Genomic DNA, 24043 nt, shown 5'->3' on the forward strand with positions numbered 1-24043 from the left:
TGCAATTCCTGACATTCTTCTCATCAGTCAATCCATGGGGATCACCCATCCCACGACTACATATTCAGTGATGTCAGCCTTACTATTATTTATTCACTTCTTCCAACCACCTCTAGAGGCTTTCTTTCACACAGCTCCAACCCTTGAAAGACTCTTCTTAAGCTGGTCTGGCTCTCTTTGCTAAAGTGACCCCATAAAATCTATTTCTGGAAACATGAAATAAATTTACATTTTTTTACTCAATTAACAAAAAACTTTTCACTAGTCTAGATCAAGTCAACACCATTTCTAATTGCTCTTGCACTTGACTTTGCATGGCAGACCATTCTGTTTTCTCATTACTTCTTTATCACATCATGTATAATACAGGTTTCCCTTGCCAAACACGGTTTTGCCAACCACCGTTTTGAATATCCATGCTTAATATTCTATATACCATTTTGACTACCACGGTATACAGTTTTGAATAACCACGGTTTTCCATGGCTACGCATCAGCCCACCACCTGTCTTTTTTCCCATAAGCCTTTGGTCCTGCCAACCATAGGAACTTTCAGGAACCTAAGCCCAGCGGTTGGCGAGGGAAACCTGTATCAACTGTGATGCTCTTCCAAGGCAAATGCTGGGCTCGGTTTTGGAAGAGGCACACAATGCTTTTGTGCATCCTGATAACTGGATAAATTAATAATAGTTGCACTTCTCTGGCAGCATTCACCAGGCACTTTTGGCCCACTCTAGAAAAAAAAAGCAACTATTTATTCCAAACCTTGACTTTTACCATTCTATCAGCTATTGTGAGGATATAGGCCAGTGATTCTTGATCAGGATGCTACAGCATCCTGGGGTGCCTTGAGACCCTTTCAAGGGTGCCAAGCAAGGTTAGTACCGTTAGGTATGCAAACATAATTCGCAAGATACACCCAGAGATTTCTAACAGGAATCCACAGTGTTAAAAACATTCTAACCTGCCATGGTCTTACTGGCTAGGGACAGAAGTTACACATAAACCAGTTTAAGTGAGCAGAAACTGGTTTAAACCTGTAACAGAACATAAAGTCAGTGGACATAAACCAGTTTCAAAATGGTTGAAACCAGGTTGAGAAAAACCTGGCTGAATGTAGTATCAGACTTAACTGACTGAGATCAAACCCGGTTTATGGAACTTCTGCCCCTTCCTGGTTTAAATTAAACCAGAGTTCCCCAGCATCCTAGCATGCTCTGCAGCCTTGCGTGGGGCTGTGCTGTCTGCTCCAGTGGACCAGGGCTGCCTCCAATCCTCTGCTCCCTAGCCGGAGCACAGGTGGGCAGGGGTAGGGGGCTGGCCAGATGCCAGACCCCCTAAGGCGAAGGGGGCAGGAAAGAGGTTTATCCCTTCCTGTGCCCCCAGGCGACCGTGGCCAGGGTCTGCTAGCACTGACTGCCACCTTTGCAGAATCACTCCCTGCACAGGGCAAGTGGTGGAATAAGCTCTGTCCTTGCCCCCTCTGCCAAACACCAGAGGAAGAGGGAAAATAATGCCCCCATTGCCTAAGAGGGCCCCCATTGCCTAAGAGGGCCAGTCCAGCCAGCCTCTAGTCGTGCCCCTGGGCCTGGAGCAGTGAGGGGACTGTAGCTCCTGTTATGATTTCCCAGGAGCACAAGCCTCTTCCCAGTGGGGGGTATGTCTGCACTGCGGGCAGGAGCAAGGCGGGCAGAGCTGCTGCATACTGCGCGGGTGCTCTCCATCTTATTTAGTCCATAAAGGTGCATATCCACCCTGCCTTCTCAAGAACAGAAGGACACAACTTTCAAGATGCACATGCTCCAGGGTCAATGATCTGTGTAGAAAACCCAGTTCAAATAATAATGTTGTTAAATGACTTCCTTCAAGAGTTGAAATGTTCTGGTTGACATGGTCCAGGAAATACAAGCAGCAAGATTTTCCTGGTGATATCTTTTACAGGATTATGTATAGTTAGGAAAGATATTAGACCAGTTTTCAGACACACAGTGCCCTTCTCCAGACTTTTGTCCCCAAAACCTTGTCTGTCATGTCTCCCAACTATGCAATTGGTTCAATAAAAGATATCACCAAAAAAACCTTGTGTAACCCTTGTACTGCCACTAGGGCCTGGTAGAAGGGTCAAGTTCAAATTTGGGGCAGGTTTCCCACCCAAAAATCTGGGAAAAATCCACCTTACTGGGGATCCTAAAAGAAGTTCTCCACTTTCAAGCAATTTGGTAACAAACAGAATATAACAGTTCATTAGAGGTAAATGAAAATAACTTTTATCAAACCCAACTGTTAAACACCTCAAGTACTGAACACCCCCCTCTCAACAAGCACCCTCAGTCTCTTGGTTACAGTCTCTGAGAACTTTTTACCCTGGGAGTTGCTACTTGGCTCAATCCCAGGGGTATGCATCTCCCTTCAAATTGCTGGCTGTAGATCTTTTTTGCCAGCAGTCAGGATTTGTTGCAAAAGACTCTGCCAGTGACATAAGAATTTTCATTTTCACCAAAATATAGCTACCCTATATTAATGATTTGGAAAGATCCAATTCAAGAATATCTCCAGACCACACAGACCGGGTGTGTTAAACATGCAGCCTGTGGAACCATTTGACCCAGCCCAGCAACAGTGCAGCGAGCTACCAGAGGCTGGAGGAAGGGCCTTCAGCAGAATTGAGAGGCCTGAGCCCCGATGAATGTTGCTGTCAGTACCTAGGGGATGAGCAACAGCCATGCGGATACAGCCTCACTTGCCCCACTTGATTCACCCCACCACCCCACACCTGCTGCTGACCCTACAGTTCAGCCTTGGGAGGAGCCCCCACATTCTGGATCCAGCCTGATGCCCAGGATATATTTGACACTCCAGCATACATAAAAGTCATGCCAATGCTGTATACTTGTAAAAATGACAACTAACAAGATAATACTTCTCAAAAGTTCTGAAGTGAGTAGAAGTTACTTCTTCTGTCCCCAAGGAAAATTTGATTTCTTATGACAAGGATGGAAATAAATATTCTCCATTTATTCTAGGCAACATTTCTCTCTCCTATGAGAAACCTATTGGAAAGATGCCACTGCAAAGCTGGTGCTCTGCATTAACCATCTTTGTCTCTGAGATAAGGAAATGCTAATATAAACAATATTCCAACCAATATTCATTTTATTCAGTGCATGAGAGATTATGGGAATCAAGAAAGCTATTAAATTCTTTCATTATCGCTCTTCTAAAAGAAGCCCAGGACAGCCCTGTTTGTCCCTTTTTAGAGTCAGTCATGAACATAAGCTTTCCTAAACATTCTAAATATGAACATTATATAAAAATAACATATTACCAACAGAGAGGTCCACTACTCGTGTACATTTCTACTTGGACTTTGCTTGGGATTGTAAATGGATTATGACAGCATCCTTAGCTCTGTATTTTGCTTTAGAAGGTTGCACTTCCTTTCAAAGGTCTTCATAGCAGGGGCAGCTTTTGCCATATTTAAAGATGTTATGTTTGGGGTTACATAAGCAGCTTTACCATGCTACTGAGTTTGACTTGTGGTCTCCCCCACCCTCCCATTCAACCACACTGCATACCTGTGACAAGCACAAATGGAAAAACACTGAAGCATGTGTGCATTTAACACACTAATTCATCACATCGTACCCACTTAGAGAAGGGGAAGAAAGTAACACTGCCTTTTTGTGCTCGCTAACTTCAGTTTTTACCTTCTCCGTGTTCTGTTCTTTCTCTATTGATTCTTCTGCTCACGCTGCTTTGCCTTCTCATTATCTCTCCTCTCTGCATGCTTTCCTGGAAATTAGTACCCGTCATTGCTGGATCTGCTGCTCAAATCAGTTAACCATTTTCTTCCCTTACCTCACCATATTGACACCTCACTTCTCCCTTGCATACACCTGCCACATACACAGCTATTGTTACTTCTAAATGGACACATCTACATATGCAAATAATGTGCCTGAATTTAATGTGCAGTAAATTCAAGTGCATTAAACTACTCCCAGGCACACGTCTACACATGTGCCCTGGTCAGGAGCAAATTGAGCCCAGCAGGAGCAGCCTAGTCCAGGGCTGCTTCTGCCCTGCTCTGCCCCCCAACGTACCTAGGGGGAGTAAGAGGCTAAACCAGGTGGCAGCACCAAGCTGGCAGGGGGATCCGGGAATTAAAGCTTGACAGAGAAGGGAGAAGCCATGGCTCCAGGAATTAAAGCTCCCAGGCATTTTGAACTCAGGGCAAGGGGCCAGCTGCCCATGGCTCTGGGGGCAGCTCCCAGCTGTGCTGCCATGACAGCTGCCCCAGAGCTTGGGGCTAACCCTGAGCTCTGCATAGCTGGGAGCTGCCCTCAAGACAGCTGGGAGCTGCCACGACAGTTGCCCCCAAGCTCCATGTGGCTGGGGGTTGCCCCTGGAGCTGGGGACAGCTCCTCCCTGCTCACTGGAACCCAGGGCTTAGCAGGCAGCAGCTGTGGCCCCCTGCTACCTGGGCTAACTGGTCAGCATCTACACATGCACTCCGGCACACTAGTTTAAAGTGCTGTTTCCTAGTACCTGTATCTGTTGGTATTAACAAACAGTGCTTTAATAATTGTTGCGCATGTGTAGATGGTGATGCTTTACTGCACACTAGATTAGCCTAACGTGCAGTAAAGTGCATGGATAGACATGCTCAGAGATAGGTAGAGGTGCACCTTATAGACAAACTAAATCAGAGCTGAATCAGCTTTTGTGAGCCATAGCTTCGCCCTTCCCTATAAGGAATGCCTTTACTAAGTAAAAGGCATGGTGGTTTCTTGGTCCCAGCTGCTTCACGTGTTTTAAGGCTCTTCCTGGGTGTGAAATGAAGCACCAACCCTATGCAACACACTGGCTGCCATGGCTTACCTGCTTTATCTGTGGCAAGTTAGTGTATTATGTCTTGGGGTTTTGTGAGCACTGATGATGTAGCTTTGCTAATAGCTTAGAAAATGGACTTGCATAGGATGGTTTGGATAGGGATAATCCTGCCTCAGGCAGGGGTTGCACTAGATTACCTACAGAGGCCCCTTCCAGCTTTTCCACAATTCTATGATAAACGGCATATTCTGCAGTCAGTCAACAGTTTGCAATTTGGGAACCACTGCACTACGTGCATTTCTTGTTTTTAATGCAGTAGTTAAATGCCAATTTGCCAAGACATTCCAAAGAAAACTAACAGTGGTATAATAATAAATTAGCAATTACTTATTCTGGTTAACAGCTGATAAACCACCACTAAGATGATTTTTTCTTTAACTATGACATGATCCAAGCTAAAAATTACATATCACAAATGTTAATCCATAAGCCTGCCTAAAAATGCTGCTTAAATACATTTGGGCATAGTTTCTTAAGCAATTTTCCCTAAAGTAGCAGGTGCTTGCCCCAAGACACATGCAACTAAATACATTTACAGAATATTTTGCTCAAGTTTTCCACTTGTAACTACAGAACAGGACTGCCAGCATTTGAGGGACTTTGGACACAGCTGTTTGTTGGTTGCTGCATGTTGCCACTATTTCAGAAGTCAGCATTTCAATTTAAGATTAGCAGTATATAATTTCAAGTAACATTTCACAATTTCAGCATTCAGCACCTGGAAGGTTACTCATCGATAAAGCTATGCTACAGCAATAGCTATTTCAAAACATCCATCACCACAGCACTTAGGCACTAGTCACTTTAAAGAAAATCACTCCACTTTATGATATAAAAGTCCCAACTACATGAAACAGAGAAATTAAAAACAAGTCAATTACAATGAAGAGCATTTACCTAACTCACTCTCAACCACACAAATACTGCAGTAGATTGGAGAACTACAAAACGAATTAGTGAACACAACAACTCTATTCTTGAAGTAGTACTCCCTGTTTTAATAAGCTATTTTAACTACTTATATTTTAATGAATCATTCTGAGTCATACAGTATCTCCATATTTTTGAGATGCATGACTGTATCCATTTAGTTAGTTGTCTCTAAGCTACCAAGTCATGAAATGAGGTTTACTTCGTTAGGAGATACATTGCACCAAATACTGAAAGGTTAGTATTTGCATAGTATTCTGTGCTGTGCCATTTTATACTATAAGCGTCATCATGCTATCAACACAGTTCTGTAGATAGGGCCAAAACCTGCAGTTTTTCTGTACAACTTATCAATAAAATGTGGAGCAAGGCAGACTCTTATGACATAGGCAGAAGATCACATTCTAGGACAGTGGGTTTTGAAGAGAAGAGACCTTGAAGGCTCCTTCAAATGGGACGTTAGAATATTTTTCCCCCAAGCCACCTCTGTTCAATAAGTTAAAAAAGGGGTGGGCAGGAGTTTGTATTCTGGCCAGTAATTCTAAATGAAGCTTGTTCTCAAAGCAGGAACTACCCTCAAGCAGATTGAGAACAGGGCTGGGAGAAAAATGCAAGAAGTCAAAGGTTTCTTTCCTGAAATGACAGCAGAACTAAAGATGGTTGGTTCTAAGATGCTTCAAAATTAGGATAAATGATCTAAATGCAAAGACTGGTCAGGGTCAAGATATGGAAACCCAACAAGCACAAAATAGGAGAAATGATCATTTTAATCGCAGCTCTGAAAAAAAATACAGCTCTGACCTATCTGTATTCTTCCTAAGAACTCAGCTCGCACGCCCCCACCCCCCACTGAAACAGAGGGAGAGAACTCCCTTCTCCTCCATATTCAAAGTCCCCTATTAGCTGGACTGTTTGCTTATTTGTGTCAACTGATCTTTGTGTTACTGGCTGGCCTAGGGTTGGTATCACAGGACATCCCCACATCTTTGTTAATACCTCTTGTTTCAAAAATTGTGAACATCTTCCTGCCCCAGAACAATAACTTCAAGACAGCATAAAATCAGACCACACAACCGATACCAAACATATGCTCACAAAACAGTAACACAATATATTTCTATATCTGTACCCAAGGCCAAAAAAAACCCCAAAAATAAAATCAACAATCAATTACATCAATGGGGAATGGAAAAGATGCACAAAAGGGGAATGGAGCAGGGTTCCCTACAAGTACCCCACCTCCCACCCACTAAACCAAAGGATTCCCCCTTAAACTGGGTCAATCCTGCCATAGCAGATCCTGTATTCTAGGACAGGTTCGGTCAGTAATACAAGATAAGGCCACGCAAAGACCAACAAGCTGATCCAAGTATTTCAGATATTCAAACTGAAGTCCTTTTAATTTATAACATCTAAATATATCATTTAAGTGCCAAACATAGGCTTGAACTTTCAGGATATCCAGTAAAATAAAATACTTTGATTCACTAGTAACAGTGCTTTAAAAAAAAATTAATACTTAAATCTCTCCTATTATTCACCTCTGAAATATTGTGGCAGAAGCGTTGAGAAAAAGTAACTAAATTACAGAACTTTTAGGCACTAGTATTTGGTGGGGGGGTTTCTTTAAACATTCAGTTCGGTGTAGTCTCTATTTATCTTATGTACATAACAAACTTCAATATTAGTTGTACAGAATGTGCTGTTTCCAATATATTACATTTAGAGATGAAATCATGTCTCACTTTTTTCTCTGGACTATGATTTCCAATTATATCCAAGTCCTATATTACATAAACAAAAACCTAAAGAGGGAAAGAAGGAATTCTTAATTTCTGTGCTTTAGATTTTTAGTACATATCATCAGTCACTAGCATCACTGTTACAAAGCATGAACCAATTTTGTTTGTGAGAATCCCAATACCTAATAAGCAGCATCTGAAACAATGGAGATGAGTACTTTATCCACTGTCTTCATCAAAGACTATCAAAAACCCCTGGACTGCAAAACTAGTCATTCTTCTTATACTTCTTTCGCAGCTCTTTTAATTATAATATAGTATGCTTGTTCTTTATTAGCATACACTGAAGCTGTCTGAAGAAAGCCTAACTTATGCAACTTATGGAAAATTGCACAGAGTGGTACACAAATAATTTATGCATCTCAAAAGGAATGCCACAGTTAAGTAAACTGAACCAAAGATTCTACAGTTTCATTGATAGAAAGTATTATAGTTTTTGAATGTAACCAGTGTGACATTCACCACTGTTTAATAATTTTTTTTTTACTCTACATTACAGAAGGTTGCCATTGAACAGCGACAAACTATTATACATACACAAAAAAGTGAGTACTTGGGTTATTATACCATTTTCCAATAGACTCATGGAAAAACAAAAACAGAAAAACACTGCTGCAAAATGACCGTGGTGCTTCTCCCTCTGCCAGCCTCAGGAAGGGAGGGGACAGAGTTCACCTTTTCAGGGGTGGAGCTACTGTGTTAACCATATTACAGCCGGAAGCACTACAATCAGGATCCCCTGCAGTCACCATTCAGCCATGCTTGGAAAATCCTCTTTTTCTTCATTCTGCTTTCCCAAAACAAGGCGCATGTCTTATTTGGGGAAGTGTGGTATGTAAGAAAATACAAGGGAAGGGGTGCTTGCTCCTACCCTGGGAGTCTTCAAAAGGAGGCTATATAATCACCTAGCCGGGGTTGTTTGACCCCAGTACTCTTTCTTGCCATGGCAGGGGGTTGGACTTGATGATCTGCTCAGGTCTTTTCTGACCCTACCAACTATGAAACAGTAAGTTAAGACCACCCTCGTGCAACCTTATGCAGATCCATGAGGAACCAAACCTGTAATTACATCATCTACGTTTTTCCATATGGCCCATGCCTTGAATAAGACAGAGACTGGACAATGCTCAGACCAGCACACGGAACCGGAATTGCATTAGGGCAGGTTTGTCCAACACGCGGCCCGCCAAGCCATTTTCTGAGGCCCGCAGTGCTGCGACGGGAAACCCCTTGTCCCTCCCTCACCCCTCGTCGCTCCCCCAGCCCCTCAGCAGCTTCCTAATGGCTGCTGAAGGCCTGGGGAAGGGGCAAAGTTCCCACATGCACCGCGTCAGCTTGACATTGCTGATGTGGTGCAGCTCCTCCCCTCCACCTTCATTTCATGGTGTCCCTTCCTCGCCCCACCCCTCCCTTCCTCATTTGCATACCAACTCCTCCCCTCTCCAACATTGCAGGGTTTCCATTCCTAGCCCCGCCCCTACCTTTCTTATTTGCATGCTGGCCCCGCCCTGCGCCAGTCCCTGCCGGCCATGTAGGCTGGAGCAGGTCGCAGTGCAGCGGGCCGGTGGGCGCATGGGGTGCGGATGCCAGCTCGGAGGGATGCTGCGGCCGGGCCTGCAGGAGATGCTGCTGCCGCTGCTGCTGCGGCTGTCAGGGCGGGAAGCCGGCGCTGCTCCCACCTCCCCACATCCCCCCGCGCCTGCAGACATCGCGCTGGGGGTGGTGAGTCACGGGCCCCGGGGAGGGAGGGACCCCTGCCGCTTGGGCTGTCCCAGGGGAGAGAGAGCAGGGGTTGCCCCTGCACATCCTGCACCTCCCTGTAGAGTCCCCACATGTCCCCCTGGCTGCTGAGCCCAGGTGCGCAGGTGTGGGAGCATCCTCAAGGCCACCCAGGTGGCAGGGAGGATACGGCGGGGTCAGGCAGCACCCCTTGACCTCTGCACCCCCAGGCTGTGGCCAGACTGGACAGGCCGCACGAGCGCCCGCTCCTGCCAGCCCACTGGGTGATAAAAAGTTCATGATCCAGCCCCACATTCAAAAAGGTTGGGCACTCCTGCATTAGGGGCATCAATGGATTATCATTTAACAGTAGATGGACACTATCTAGTCTCAATCTGCTGGACTCTTCTGTGGCACTTAATACTGTTGACCATAAATTACTCAACTAAGAGAAAGGTAGAAGGGATGTAGTGTAATGCAGTAAACTGATTTGAGTCTTCCTGGGATGGGCACATCCAACAAACAGTGATGAAGAACTGTCCATCTACTGCTTACATCTCTCATCTGTGGAGTTCCACAAAAAACAGTTCTCTCTGCAGAGTTGAAATGATCTACATGCCCATCAAGGCAGCCCAGAACTTGGACTAGATAAGCTCATGGAAGAAGCTAAACATGAACAAGCCAGATGTGATACTAGTGAGCAGAAGAAAGCATTCTGAAGAGCTGAATGGAAGATGAGCACCCACAATTCATCAGTTCAGTACATTGTTCAAACTACTCTTAGGATTGCTCACTGGCACTAAAGGTCTCAGCAGTATCCACAAGTAACTTTTTTCAGCATAACCAGTTGGACAGAACAGTGACTCTCAACCTGTGGGTCACAACCCAAAAGTGTGTCACAAGAATATATAAAAGGGTTGCAAACAAACTTTAAAAATGGTTCCTCCTTTAAAAGAGAAAAAAAAAATGTAGGAAACTGTGGCTTTTCCCTTGCAGGCTGGCAGAGTTCTAGTCTGGAAGGGGCTGCTTGGTGCCCCCCATGTCCCAAACACCCACCCCTTGCCCCACACACTGGGAGGCTGGGGCCTGGGAGCAGTGGGTCAGGAGTAAGGGGCACTACATCAGGACTGGTCAGCAATGTTTACATATGGGTCCTGGTACAAAAAAGGTTGACAACCACTAAGCTAAAAGACTCCATCCCGTCCCAGCAATATTGACCTGTCCTCATTTATTCACACTTCTGTCATTCCCCAGGTAGACTGCACCTACATAATATATCTGGGCACAAAGTCTGAAATACTTTGGAAAATGGTAGAGGGAACACTGCAGCTACACAGGCTAATCGCAAGCATAATAGTATGCCCAGCACCACACTAGCAGCATCTACAACAGGGCTGTGCAAAATTTCAATGGCAGTTTCATTTCAAGGCTGTTTCAACTTGTTTCGAGCTCAAAACAGCGAAATCAAAACGAAACAGAGAGCTTTGAAACAGCCTCGAAACGAGACAAGTAGAAACGTTTCAAAATTTTCAAAATGTTTTGAGTGTTGAAGCTCAGGCTGGGCTTGCCTGCAGGGAAACAGAAACTCAAGTAAGAAGAGGGAGGGAGACGAGGGGGGGAAGCAGTGCTCTCATTGTTGACAGTGTAGCTGGCCAGTGACTGCCATCCTTTCCTGAGGTCCCAGTGCTCTGGGGGAGGGATGGAAAAACTGCATAAAATACAGCATTGTTTGAACTGCTGTGCTTTCTGCCTTGGTGTCAGTTGAGTGACAGCGTACCTTAACACATACACAGTGTCACCCACCCATGTCATGAGTTTTGTCTGTCAGCAGCTAGAGGTGCAGGGCCCCAGAACCCCTGCACCTATCTCCTTGACAGCTGGCAGGCTTCATGGCCTCAGCAGGGGCTAGCAAGCCTGCAGCCTTCATCCTGCTGCACTTTAACACACAGTGTCACCCATGTCATGAGTTTTCCTTGTCCGCAGCTTGAGGTGCAGTTTCCCCCAAACCCCTACACCAATCTTCTTGAAACTTGGCAGGTTTCGTGGCCTCAGCAGGGGCTACCATCCCTGCAGTTTTGACCATGCTGTGGCTTAAGACATGCATGTGACATGAGTTTTGCTTTCAAGACTTTGAGGTGCAGTTTCCCCGAACCCCCTGCACCTATCTCCTTGAAACTTGGCAGGCTTCATGCCCTCAGAAGCAGCTACCATTCCTACATGTTTCATTCAGATCAGGCCAGAAATGACCAAGTTATAGGCTGCTTCGAGCTTTCCCATTATAGCCTCTGGGTGAAACGTTGAAACAGCGAAACTGTATCGACAAAACGAAACATAACCATGGTTTCGAATAAAAAGGAAATTTGAAATGAAACGCTGTTCCATCGAAACAGAACGGTGCCGTTTCACACGGCCCTAATCTACAAGACTTTTTTTCTTACCATCTGGCATGTACAGAACACAAACAAGTAGGTGTACATAAGCAACCCATAAGATGAGTTATGCCAATTACTGCACTACTGGGAGAAGTGCAGATATTGGAGGTGATGCGTATGTTTTCAGAATCTATATTTTTTTTTCCTCCTCAAACACTGTGTGGGCCTCACCTCTATTTAACAATATATTATAGCAAGGGTAACCAAGATGGGGCCTGTAGGCCCACAGAGCTCCCTACAGGCCTGGAAATTTGGCAGCTTTAACTGTCACTGCTTTTGTAGAAAGACCTACAGGCCGCATCCAGAGCACGGAGTTACAAAATCTGGCCCACAAGGATGCCACCAAATTCTAGCCCTGCAGGCTAGATCTGGAGCATGAGGCTGTGCCATCTGGCATGTGGACTGGACCGAGACTCCAGACCTGGCCAAATCCAAAGCATAGGGCTAGTCTGTAGGTCTAGATGAATTGGGCACCACTATTAAAGCATTTAGTTGTAACATGTTAATTGGTTTTCATGACAGTTTGGAGAGGCAGAAAGTATTTTATGTTTTTACAACAAGAAAATGAATCGGAGATTCAGCTGAGAAGGATCTACTTACTCATTTTGGTTGACTAGTCAGAGACAATTGGGAACAGACTCTATAGAGCAGCATTTCTCAACCTGTGGATCACAACCCAAAAGTGGGTCACAAGAATATATGGAAGGATCATGAACACACTTTAAACTTTAAAAATGGATTCTCTTTTACAGGAGAAAAATGTGGGAAACTATGGCTTTTCCCTTATAGGCTGGCAGAGTTTCAGCCTCCAAGGGGCTGCTTGGACCCCTCCATGCCCCACAAACTGGGGGAATGGGGGCAGCGAGTCAGAAGTGAGGGGCACTGGGTTGGGACTGGCCACTGATGTTTACAAATGGGTCCTGGTACAAAAAAAGTTGAGAACAACTGCTCTAGAGTATTTAGGATTGTACAGCACTTCATATATGTTCAAAAACACAGCTCCCTAGTCTTCCAGTCCCTGCCATACTGTGCTCTGCTCACTACATACCTTCCAACTTTCACGATAAATAAAGCAGGGATCCCAGCAGGGGATCACACAGTGTGGGGATACACAACTGAACCATTCCAAGAATACCATCAATTAGGAACAGTCTGTAACTGTTGTGGTTCAGAGTGTCCATAGGTACACTGCCAAGAAGGCCAAGTAGATCAGTCACCTTTCAGGCATTGCAGTGCTTTCGAACCACCACCAGGGATGGGAGTGAATACCTAACCAAGCATGACTCTCACTGGCAACTTCCCAGTTTCCCCAGGATTTCCCTAGCAGATGAGAAAGACCCTGATTGACTGGACCAGGTAGGGGGTGCCTGGACAGCTGCAGTCCCAAGGGGTTGAGTATTTCTGGAGTCTGACCAAGCTTAGCTTGAGAAGACCTTTCCTAGAAAGCCACTTCATTTCAATTCACCCCCTCCATGACCTGAAGGTGGGTGGTGGGGTGTGCTTTTAAAGGTAAATACCCATCAGTGGCTGGGTGACGGAAAACTGAGCCACTGCAAAATAGGGGCTTAATGCCACAGAATGACTGTCAACTGCATGCTTGGTCAATGTGAACCAGCACCCTCCCACCCACCAGAGCAATGACCATTACCAGAACAGCCAACTCCAGTACAGGGAGAAGAGGAGGGGAGGGCACAGGGTTCAGGAACTGTGCAGTGTGGGATGCCTGGGTGCTAGGCAAGACACTAGTCATGGAAAGCTTGGTGTTCCCCATATGACACTGAAATGGTTTGTAGAGAACTGGTTCAAAATAATGCCCAATTATCCAGGCATACTTTTGAAATGGCTCAGGTGGTTTAAACCATTCTAAACTGACTTGTGCATCTGGACACTTGCAGTTTAAACCATATTTAAAACAGTCTAAGGTGCTGGATGTCTGCACCCACAGAGAACATTCTTGTTTGCTACATTACCCTGATTATCCCCAGAGACCCATACTGTTCACTAAATGAGGCAGAGATCCTGTGGTGTGGATAACACCAGGAGTGATCATGAAATTCAAGAATGACTGCCATCTTTGAACTAATGTACTTTCAGCAGATACTATTTCACTGTCTTCTTGCTTAGCATTATAAACTTTGCTTTCAATTATTTATCTTAAAAAAAACACAGACTGTCAGACCAACAATAAATTATCTCTTTACTTAACAGGTAGGGCAGAGAAGAGAAATTTAACAAAATGGATTACTATAAGAACTCATTTGAGATTAGTGTACTGCTCCTTATTTAATATAGACAGTTTGTTTTCTATCAGGATAAAATTGTTGTTATGTAATACATGAGAAATGTTACTGCTTGTTTCAATAATATATATAACAACATAGCTACCCTAAATTCTGGTCATTTTTATGCTTACCTTAATGCCAATGAATTGGACTATTCAAGTTCTGTTCATAACTATAAATGTGTGTGCATCATAGATCTGTACTACCACACGCATTCAAAACTTGCTACATGTAAAAATGCTTCCAGAATCCCTTAATTTCTTCTATTTTAAGTAAGAAGTCATTTCATTAATCCTGACCAAAATACTTTCAAGGCATAATTTTTTAGTACTACAATTATTACCCAGACTGTAATTTTTAATGCCTATGAAACGTGCATTAGATTTTACACACACAAAGCAAATAAAAATATACAGCATATGAATCCTACAATTTCTACTATGCATGCTTATTATGTTAAAAAGCTAAAACAAAATAAGTATCCAGTTACTGAGTAACCCTTCAACCTTCTATCAAAAATGTAAGAAACGATTAAATTAGTGTTGTACTTTTCACTAACAAGGACTCATTTTAGTAGACAATGCCCTATTATATACAGAAATTGATACTAATTAGGCAAATCTGCATTTCACCTCTACTTTGTAGGAGATACTCATGTAGGAAACAATTTTAAAAAAAATCAAATGTTTTAAGTTCCTGAAGCTAAGAACCTTCAAATTTAATTTTTAGCTTACAATACTCTGTTTATATGCACAATTGTATTGCATCTTATGATAAATATTCCTCTGTAATACTCATGTCTCCTTCAACAGTTAGAAATCACTGGTACACCAAGCCACATAAATCATCTCTTTCAAGGTACATCACTCATCTTTACTGACTTGATGGATCAGAATTCCAGTTTGGAGGTCAACTTGCTTCGAATCATCAAGCAGCCTAAACACGATAAAAACAAAAAGCATCTTTCTTGCAGCTACTTAGATACCTCATTCTCGCTGTGTACTTTTCTGAGAGGAATAAGAAAGTTGAGGGTATCTAGCTCCATCAAGCACAAAAGAGTCTCTTAACAGGTAGCCTCTGATTGGCAATATATATATTTAGCACAGTAACCTCTGACACAAAAATAATGGTGTTCTTTTCACTATAAAAAGTTTTCAGCTATGCAATACTTGATTCAATAGAAGTCAATAGCTGCAACTGTGCTAGAGGATGCTTTTTTTCATGAACTTAATTTACATAGGACAATACATATGTCCAAGCATGCCTGAAGCATCACTGAACTGTGCGCCAATGCAATTATTTGTTTAAACATGCTACTATGCTGTACTGTGTGTGGTCTGCATAAGGAAATGTACAAGCAGGAATTTTGAGTACTCGGGTTTACAGTTATGTTCACCAACAGTTCCCCATCTCTGATTATAATTGGACAAGTCTCCAAATTATGTCACCTTCTACATGTCTAGAAATATTTTCTTAACTGGTCTATCCATAATAAATAAATATTTCCCATTTTTTCTATTTCTGTCCAGAGTCCAAAATTCCCTACAGAGTTTATATACAGGGAATATTCAACCACCATTCTGCCCCAGCAACAATAAATACGTTTTTCAGATATGGAAAAATATTCATCACGTAACAACAGTTTAGGTAGATTTATTTTTTTATTATTGTAGGAATGACGGCAATCATCACTACAATTAAGGCTGCCAATCACCGTTTTTTATACCATCTTCCTTTCAGCAGTTCATAGGTTTCTGGAATATTTTCTCACATACAACACACCCCAGAACATTATACACATCTTATTTTGAAAGGTAGAGTGAAGGAAAAAAAAGATTTTTCCAGAGTTACAGCTGCATTGGGCAGGGAAAACCTATTTTCAGCTGATTTACCCCTTTATTTCCTGCTTAACTGAAGTTTAAACCCTATATGCTGCTGAAGACTGGTTTCTATGGATGGATCTATCATTTTGAAAAGACCTAAGGTTGTAAAATAAGAGAGAAGGAGCAGCTAGCAGATAACAAAACTGTCCTAAGAAAAGTTTGCCTGATTAACGGAACCTAAAGACCATTAAGACCATTAAGAAGGAGAGATTATTGTTAGCCCCTTTGGAGCAAAGAGCAATGAGTCATTAAGTCAACTAACTCTCTCAGCTGCCTGAATAGTACTGCAACAGCTGCTGCACTGTGGAGCAGGAATCAAAGCAGGGTGCCTCTATGCTGGGCAGAAAATCATCTTCCCCGACTAATAAACACGCTCTAATTTGGGGGAGGGGGCGCCGATATTGGGGGTAAAGGTGTGTGAAAATACAGTATGGATCTTCTGTATATTTAAGGTCCTATATCCAGAAGCAGCTTTTAAAAATTCTGAGATAGAGTATGTGTTATAAAGAAATTGCAAGGAGTATAAGACCCCTCTCCCATATTTGACCTCTTAAGAGTCCTACATTAATTTGGCCTGCCCACTTTTTCCTGGTTTCACTTTTCATTTCGTTGCCTATAGGCAGCGCTCGCAAGCCAATGAACATGAGTCATCCTCATAAAAAACAGCATTTTAAACTTTAATGGCTGTTTCAATGCATTTGGGCATTAAAGTAATACATCACTCAGAATTAGATACCCAGAAAGCTTGAAGAGCCAACCATAATGCATCTTGTGGTATACGCATACACAACTAAAACTGATGTGAGCTTTTCAACACTAGTATTATCGACAAACATTAACACTTATTTGCAAGTGACACGGATACCACCTTAAAGCACAGAAAATAACTCCCATCTTGCTTGAGTAACTAACCTACGAATGTTTAACACAAGATTATTAAAAGGTTACCTGCTGAGTTTCAAGATTTTTTTTTTTTTTTTTTTTTTTTTTTAAATCACTAGAATTTTTCATAACCTTTCTCTTGTTAGCTCCTTTTCAAAGTGGAACCTTCTCTCCACCATTTGCAAAACATGGGATCCAAAGAACCTACTAAACTGCAAATATTTATATAGTTTTGTTCATTTATGTATACATTATTACTATGGAAACTATTTGGGAAAAATGGAAGAAAGCAATCCTTTGCTAACATGAGCAGAGACTTCTCACTCCAAGTACATATAGTTTATTTATTTATGATGACAGTTTGTATCTATCTGAAGTTCAAATCCAAATTACTATTTCCAATGTTTTAGCATGTTAATGGGTTCTTTTCTCACATGTCTACCCTAGGACTCAAAACATTTTAAGTCCTAAATAAGTACCAAATAAGCAGAAGATTAAATTGCTCATTAAGAGAGTGCCAGGGCTGGAAAGTTCCCCATCTCTGAGCATGAGCCACACTCTGGTAATAGTGTAAAGCCATTTCCCGCTCAGCAATCTTGAAGGGGGGTGGGGAAGAGGGAAACATTACCCTCAGCCTATAAACTCCATGTTCCACCTCTCCTTCTCAGGCTTTTGTCTCTAGGGCATAGAAAACAAAGCTGGTCACAGGAGCTACTATGTCCCCGATTACTCTCTGGCTGGAGAGCATGACTTTGTGGCAACTTTGTCAGGCTTCAGGCAGGGGGCTGTGCATGTGTACATGCCCATAGCTCTCTTTTGTGCAGCTACAAACTTTGTAGCCCTATAAAAATAACATCTGTCAGAGCCCTACATTCACCCCCTTGCTTATATCTTGAAGTAATTTGTTTATATGCCCATATCCTAAATAATATTTTATGAAAGGGATTGATATCCTTTTCATAAAAACATAGCTAATAGACTAGAGTCCAAGTTTAAGATAAATGCTCTTTACTTTGTGAAGATAAAGGAATGTTTAGCCAAAGATAAGTGCAAAATTAGAAATAAGTTAGTCTGCTTATCTGGACTCTCTTTACATACATAATTCAGGAAAGAACACCTCACCAAGTCTCATTCAAACGTGATGTCATTTAACGCTATAATATAGCAATTAATGAAGCACTAGAGGAAAGGGTACCTACAAAAGTATCATATACATACTACCTAAAATTCCTCGTATACACCGAAACTATACTTAATAGGACACATTTAAAGAATAGAATAAAAAGTAAGAATATGGGTAAGAAGGGATCTTGAAGTATGAAGCTATATAAGCTGGCTAGAGGCGTAAAAGATCTACACAAATACTGTTAATAAATCTTTACAACTGTATTTTACAAGAAGTACTTTCTCTGCTATTGGCTCAGCTCTCAATGGCACAGGTCTTGTTCCATGTAAAATGTATGGTTTGAAAAATACATTATTGTAAAGAATATTTATAATGGTTTGTATTAAGAACTTGTGCAAGATGAACTACAATGAGGTCCTAACACCATGAATGTTGGGACCTCATCAAATTATGCCATAACTGTGACTGCTTTAAGTAGGTAAAAGAAAACTGGTAAATAAAAACAATTACCACTCAGATTTCTCACATATTTAAGCTACAAATACTAATCACAATGATCATCCACAATAATTAAAAATGTTACACAAATGCAACTACTTAGTTTTATAAACAGAACATGGAGAACATGAAATTATAATACAAATCATATTGTTAGCCATATTAGGGTCAATTCACTTCCCCAATACCTAAGCAGAACTCATTTTAACATGCCCCCATATCCAGGGAATTTTGCCTTTCCTCTTCTTTTATACAGCTTATTTCAACCATCAAATGAATTAGATACATAAGCTTCATCGGATGCACTTACCAAAGCTGAACTATCATTAGCTTCTGAACCAAAAATGTTCCGTCGTTTCACTGTCAGCAAATCAAGATCTCGAACATCATCATCGCCATCATCCTCCTCAAAGAACTGCATAGATTCTGCTTTTGGAACCCTGCTTATCACAGGAATTTCTTCCTCCCCTTCTGACTGTTCCTCCGATACCTCAGACACATCAACCTCTTTGTCAATGACTTTACTGGGGATGGTTTTCTTCTCTGTTTCTTCTTTTCTTTCCTCCCCTTCTGTTGTTTGGACAATAGACATCTTTTTACTAAAATAAGCTCTGAAGCTGTCCACCTCTTCATTGCTTATGAAAGAGCTGGCATCTTCACATTTCACTGTCTCTTTTAGGGGGGCATTTCCTTCAGTTGACTCATTTACAGACAGTTGCTTCTGAGCTTTTTGAAGAAACCGTACACGAGGTGCAACTGCAAGGCCGAGAGAGCTAAAACGTGGAATTAAAAAAAAATATATATAGTTAACCTGAAAGACAGTGAAACAACACTAAATTCCATTAAATGAGAAATGTTCTGTATTTGTTTAATTTTGATAATGTTTCATGTTTTAATGCTTTTTGACTAACATTTTCAAACTAGAAACAGAAGCTCTTGACATATAACAACTGGAGATTCAAACCAATTGAAAAATGAAAGCTAAACATAACTCAAGAGAAAACTGTTAGAAACAGAAGGGTCTCAATAGGAGGAGGATGGCTAGGAAACACTACTGCCAAAAACAAAACACAAAGAAACCAACAGCAAAAGCAAAGAGCAAATGTAATGATATTTAGGCCCACGGCACACATTCAAACAATGGTGCAATTGGGACAGGAGTTTTAGGCCATGTCCGAAACCTCAAGCCTCTTGCCATGTCAGATGATAGCAGGAGGAACAACATTTGGGTTGGGATATAAAATGCCTCCAATCGCAGCGGAGTCATGGCTCAGCTGCTCCCTGCCTAATCCTGCAGACTGGGCTAGGGACAGCTCTGTCCCGGACCCAGGGCTGCCCCCAGCATCCCACAGGTTCCAGACCCGGGGCTAGGTCCGACCAGTGGATTGTCAGACCCAGCCTTAACAGCTGCAGCCCTCTTTAAAACCCCACGCCGTTGGAGTCAGGTTTGAAAAATCAACTGGCTCTCCGACCTGAGCCAAGAGCCCAGTCTTGACTGGACCTGGGACTCTCAGGGCTAGGTCTGACAATTAACTGATCACTGAGGTTGGATCCAGCAGTCCCAGGTAGATTTGAGACCCAGGGCTCTTGGGGAAGGTCCAGCAATCAGCTGATTATCAGGACAGTCCAGCTGTACACATGGCTTTTAGAAGTGGAATAACTTTGTGGCCAATTTGGCACTTTCTGGCACATAAAAAAAAAAAAAAAATCAGCTAAGCACGCATCCCTATTACATTAATCTCAGCAGAACTGTAGCATGTGCCAGAAGCCTGTGAATATAATGGGATATACACCAATGCAAACTGGCACTACAGATGCACAGGAATTATATCCTAGATGAAGGAGAATTAATCCTTTCCTGTGCATCACAGAGCACCTAAAATTCTGCACACAATATCTGTGCATCAATAAGACAAGAGGAAAGTTCAGAAAAAATTCAGCAAAAATGATTAAATGGCCTGATTTATTAGGAAAGATTATGGGGAATTTAGATAACATGATTAATTGGGGAAAATGGGGTGTGGGGAAGAGATCTATAACTCTTAGAGGTAACCTCACTCCGTGCATCTTTTTAAATTAAAGCCTGAATTTCATGCAACCCATATATCAGCCTGATGATTTTGTAATTTAGCACAAATTACCCATGATAATTCAGAGTTAGATTATTATTCTACATAAAATACCGAACTAGCCAAAAAACCCGTAAGGAACTAACTATACTTTGGCCAATCTATGAAAATATTACACTCTAGAACTGCTCTAAAATATGTGCACTGAATAAATATGTATTTGGTAAAACAATGCTGGTTTGTAATCTCTTTGGGAGTACTTTGCCTTACAGGATCATGCTGATTCCTACCACTATGGTATATGGGCACTTTTCATGCAAAATTGGGATCAAAAGTAAAGCACCAAGCAGATTTCAGCTTTTCATTTTGGAGGTTAAAGGTTGCTTGGAGTATTGTTTGGGGATTTTTGTGGGGGATTGTATGATTTGTCTTTGTACAGGGCTGTTCTAGAGGTGTATTTAGAAAATGTAAATGGGCTGTTTTTTCTCGTGGGTAACTCAGTCAACATTTGTGCACTTTTTCTTTCTTTTTTAAAGCATTTGCCTCTCCTGTTGCATTTAGAAATACCATAAACCAGGAAACACGTCTACAAAGGAAACCCGTTCTAAACACAGGAAAAGTTTCTCTACAAACAGCAATGAAACCATTTAAGAATGCTAAATTTACTAAAATGTTAATAAGAAAAAGAAACAAAGAGCCATAATGTGAGAAACAAAGAAGATGTGAGCTTTCAACATACAGTAGCCCAAATGTAACTTGTGGGCATATTTCACCATATTCTTATATGTTCTTCATGTTCAAATTGAGCATGTAGCACCCCCATATGGGCATATTTCACCATATTCTTACATGTGGTGCTGGCTCCTGTTTGCTCCAGCTACAAAATTGTATTAAGAGACTTAAAAATATATTAAGGTCTTCTATGTAAACAATTCTTCTATGTGAAAAATGTCAATAGCTGCTACAGAGAAATTACTTAATTGTCAATAACCTATGCAGTTTGCAAGTGACACAGGAGACAAACACTTAAGACATGAGTCATACAATGAAAATGTTTCAGAACTCTTTATCTAAGCAAGTAACAAACATTTTTCTACACTTCCATACCACTTTGACACTTATGTAGCCACACCAACTAGGAAATCTTTAAAAACACCATTCCCATGATTAGGTTCTGTGATAGGCAAAATTACAAAATTTTCTTTCCCATCTCTGGCTTTCTTATAGGCATAGAAACAAGTCAATTTCAAAGAAAGGCATGCAGAAATATGAACTCAATCAGAACTGAGTCAGAACACAGATAATCCATATGGAAATGGCTCCCAAATCTTCACCATAGGTTACTGAATAAGGGACAAGCCGCGCAGCTTTTGCCGCAGCCTTTACCTCAAAGGCACCACTTCACCACTCAGCTGGAGGGCAGCAACAGACCCACAGAGCTGTTTGCTGAAGCTGCTGATAGCCTTGCTTGGATCACAGATCCTTATCTTCTCAAAGGCCTAAGGAACCTAACCCTGGGTGCATCTATACATTCATTAATGCACTTCTGCTACTGAGCATTAAATGTAGTACCTATAATCTGAGGTACTAACAATGTGCATTAGGCTGCCCTAATACACAGTAGTGAAAGCACAAGCTTTTTTTTTTAGTGACACTTAATGCTCAAAGGCTTAATTTTACTCCGCATTAGTGCATCAACATGTGTTTTGCCAGGATGCTCTAATGCACAGTAAATAAGCTACTGCACATTAAGGCACATGTGTAGACGTGCCCCCTGTGAAGTATCCAGGTTTTATTGTCTTCAGCTTTGAAGGATCCAATGCAAGGGGACTGACAAGAAATTACAGAAAGGAAACCCACACAAGAACACCTCAGGAGAAGTAAAGAAAAAACAAAATCAAATAACTCATTTGCCAGAATCAAACTTTTGTTCACAGGATTTAATTCTGAATGTTAGATAATATGACAAAGTTTTCCAGCTATGTATGTGGTTGATGGCTCTTGACCTACAACCTTATCATTCTTATTTAAAAAGATGAACAAAAAAGTTTGAGTCATGAAGGCTAAGTACAGGCAGTCAAAAAGCCTGAGGCTGAATCAATTCAATCTTCACAGGTTAATCTAAACTGCATAGATTGAACTGATAAGCAAGCAGACATTTACTTTTGATTCTGGAAATGCAGCCATGTACCTGCAGTGGCCCAGGCCAGAAGCCAGGAAGTGCTAGAGCATGCTTCCCTGCTTGGCTGAAGCAGACAGCTTGAGCCAAAGCTAACTCACCCACCCTCTGAAGGAAAGTTTGCAGGGGAGGTACAAAGCATCCTAGGGTACTGGGAGACTGAGTTAACTTGAATCTGGAGGGGATCTGGGACAGAAGTTAAATAAACCGATTTAACCTAAATCAGTTAAGTCTGATACTACATCCATCCAGGTTTATCTTAAACCAGTTTTGGCCATTTTGAAAGTGGTTTACATGCACTGAACTTCTGTTGTGTTACAGATATGAACAGGTATCACTCGTACCACATACAACTTGTGTCCCGAGCCCAAATGTGGAAGCCTTCCAGTTAATTGAGGCAATTTCGTTACCAACAATAGAAAAGAAAAGAGGTAACAAACAGCATTTTTTGGCCCACTGCCAAATATAAAATGAAGAAAGCACTGGTTTTAGTATGAGTTTTATATTTCTTTATAGCTGTTTCTAATGGAAAATGGTTTTGTGATGGTGAGGACAAAACTTGTGAAATTTAAGATGTTCAATAGCTAGATTAACTAAGCCAGTAGTTTAAAAAGCTATTTCAGTTGTTTAAACTAAAAATTGAGTCTCCCTTCATCAAGAAGCCTGTATTCTATGGCTAACCAAGCACCTCCAAATTTCAGTTGCGATGTACTTAAAATTCAACCTAGACTTTGTACATGACTTTCTATCTATGCACATCCCCACGCATATCAGTTTTTACTCCTCCAATCTAGGACCCTTCTCTGTCCCTTCTCCTGTTGCACATTCTGGACCGATTGACCATTTACCTGTGCCACACTTGTGGCACCATGACAATAGATGTCTAAACTCTCTCTCCACTTTTTAGAATACATTTTAAAAGTGGTTGAAACAAAACTTTCTTGGGTTCCTTACAAAAAAAAAGGAGAAAACAGGACAAAAACTTTTATCATTTAAAGAGGGAGATGCTTAGGTAGATTAAGCAGCATTAATGGTTGACCACCAGCACGCTTTCCAGAAGTTTAGTTCAGCTTTGGTCATCAGGAGCTCAACCCCAAATACAGAGAGATACCTCCAAACACATTTCTCTCAGTCATTTACAAACCAATTGTTTAGAAACTTACTTTTCCCCAATATGTACATGACATATACTAGAAGTCCCTTCTGTTTCCCTTCAACAACACAGCAAAGCTTTGTCGAACTCTGAAACTTCCTGAATATTCCTTGCCATCTAGAAGTTAGGGTACATTCAGCACCTCTTCGCAAATTTGTGCTTTTCCTTTTCAGGTAATTTATCAAAATCTAAATT

General features: G+C 41.7%; 1 protein-coding gene across 1 annotated transcript in view; it reads right to left on the minus strand.

The window, feature by feature from the left end:
- Nucleotides 1-24043, minus strand: part of DDX10 (DEAD-box helicase 10) — a 356705-nt gene that overhangs the window by 257510 nt on the left and 75152 nt on the right. Inside the window, exon 14 of the mRNA XM_025214105.1 lies at nt 18758-19220. Within this exon, the coding sequence (XP_025069890.1) occupies nt 18758-19220 (463 nt within the window). The remainder of the gene's footprint in view (nt 1-18757; nt 19221-24043) is intronic.

The sequence above is a fragment of the Alligator sinensis genome, unplaced genomic scaffold (genome assembly GCF_000455745.1).
Source record: "Alligator sinensis unplaced genomic scaffold, ASM45574v1 scaffold702_1, whole genome shotgun sequence".
NCBI lineage: Eukaryota > Metazoa > Chordata > Crocodylia > Alligatoridae > Alligator > Alligator sinensis.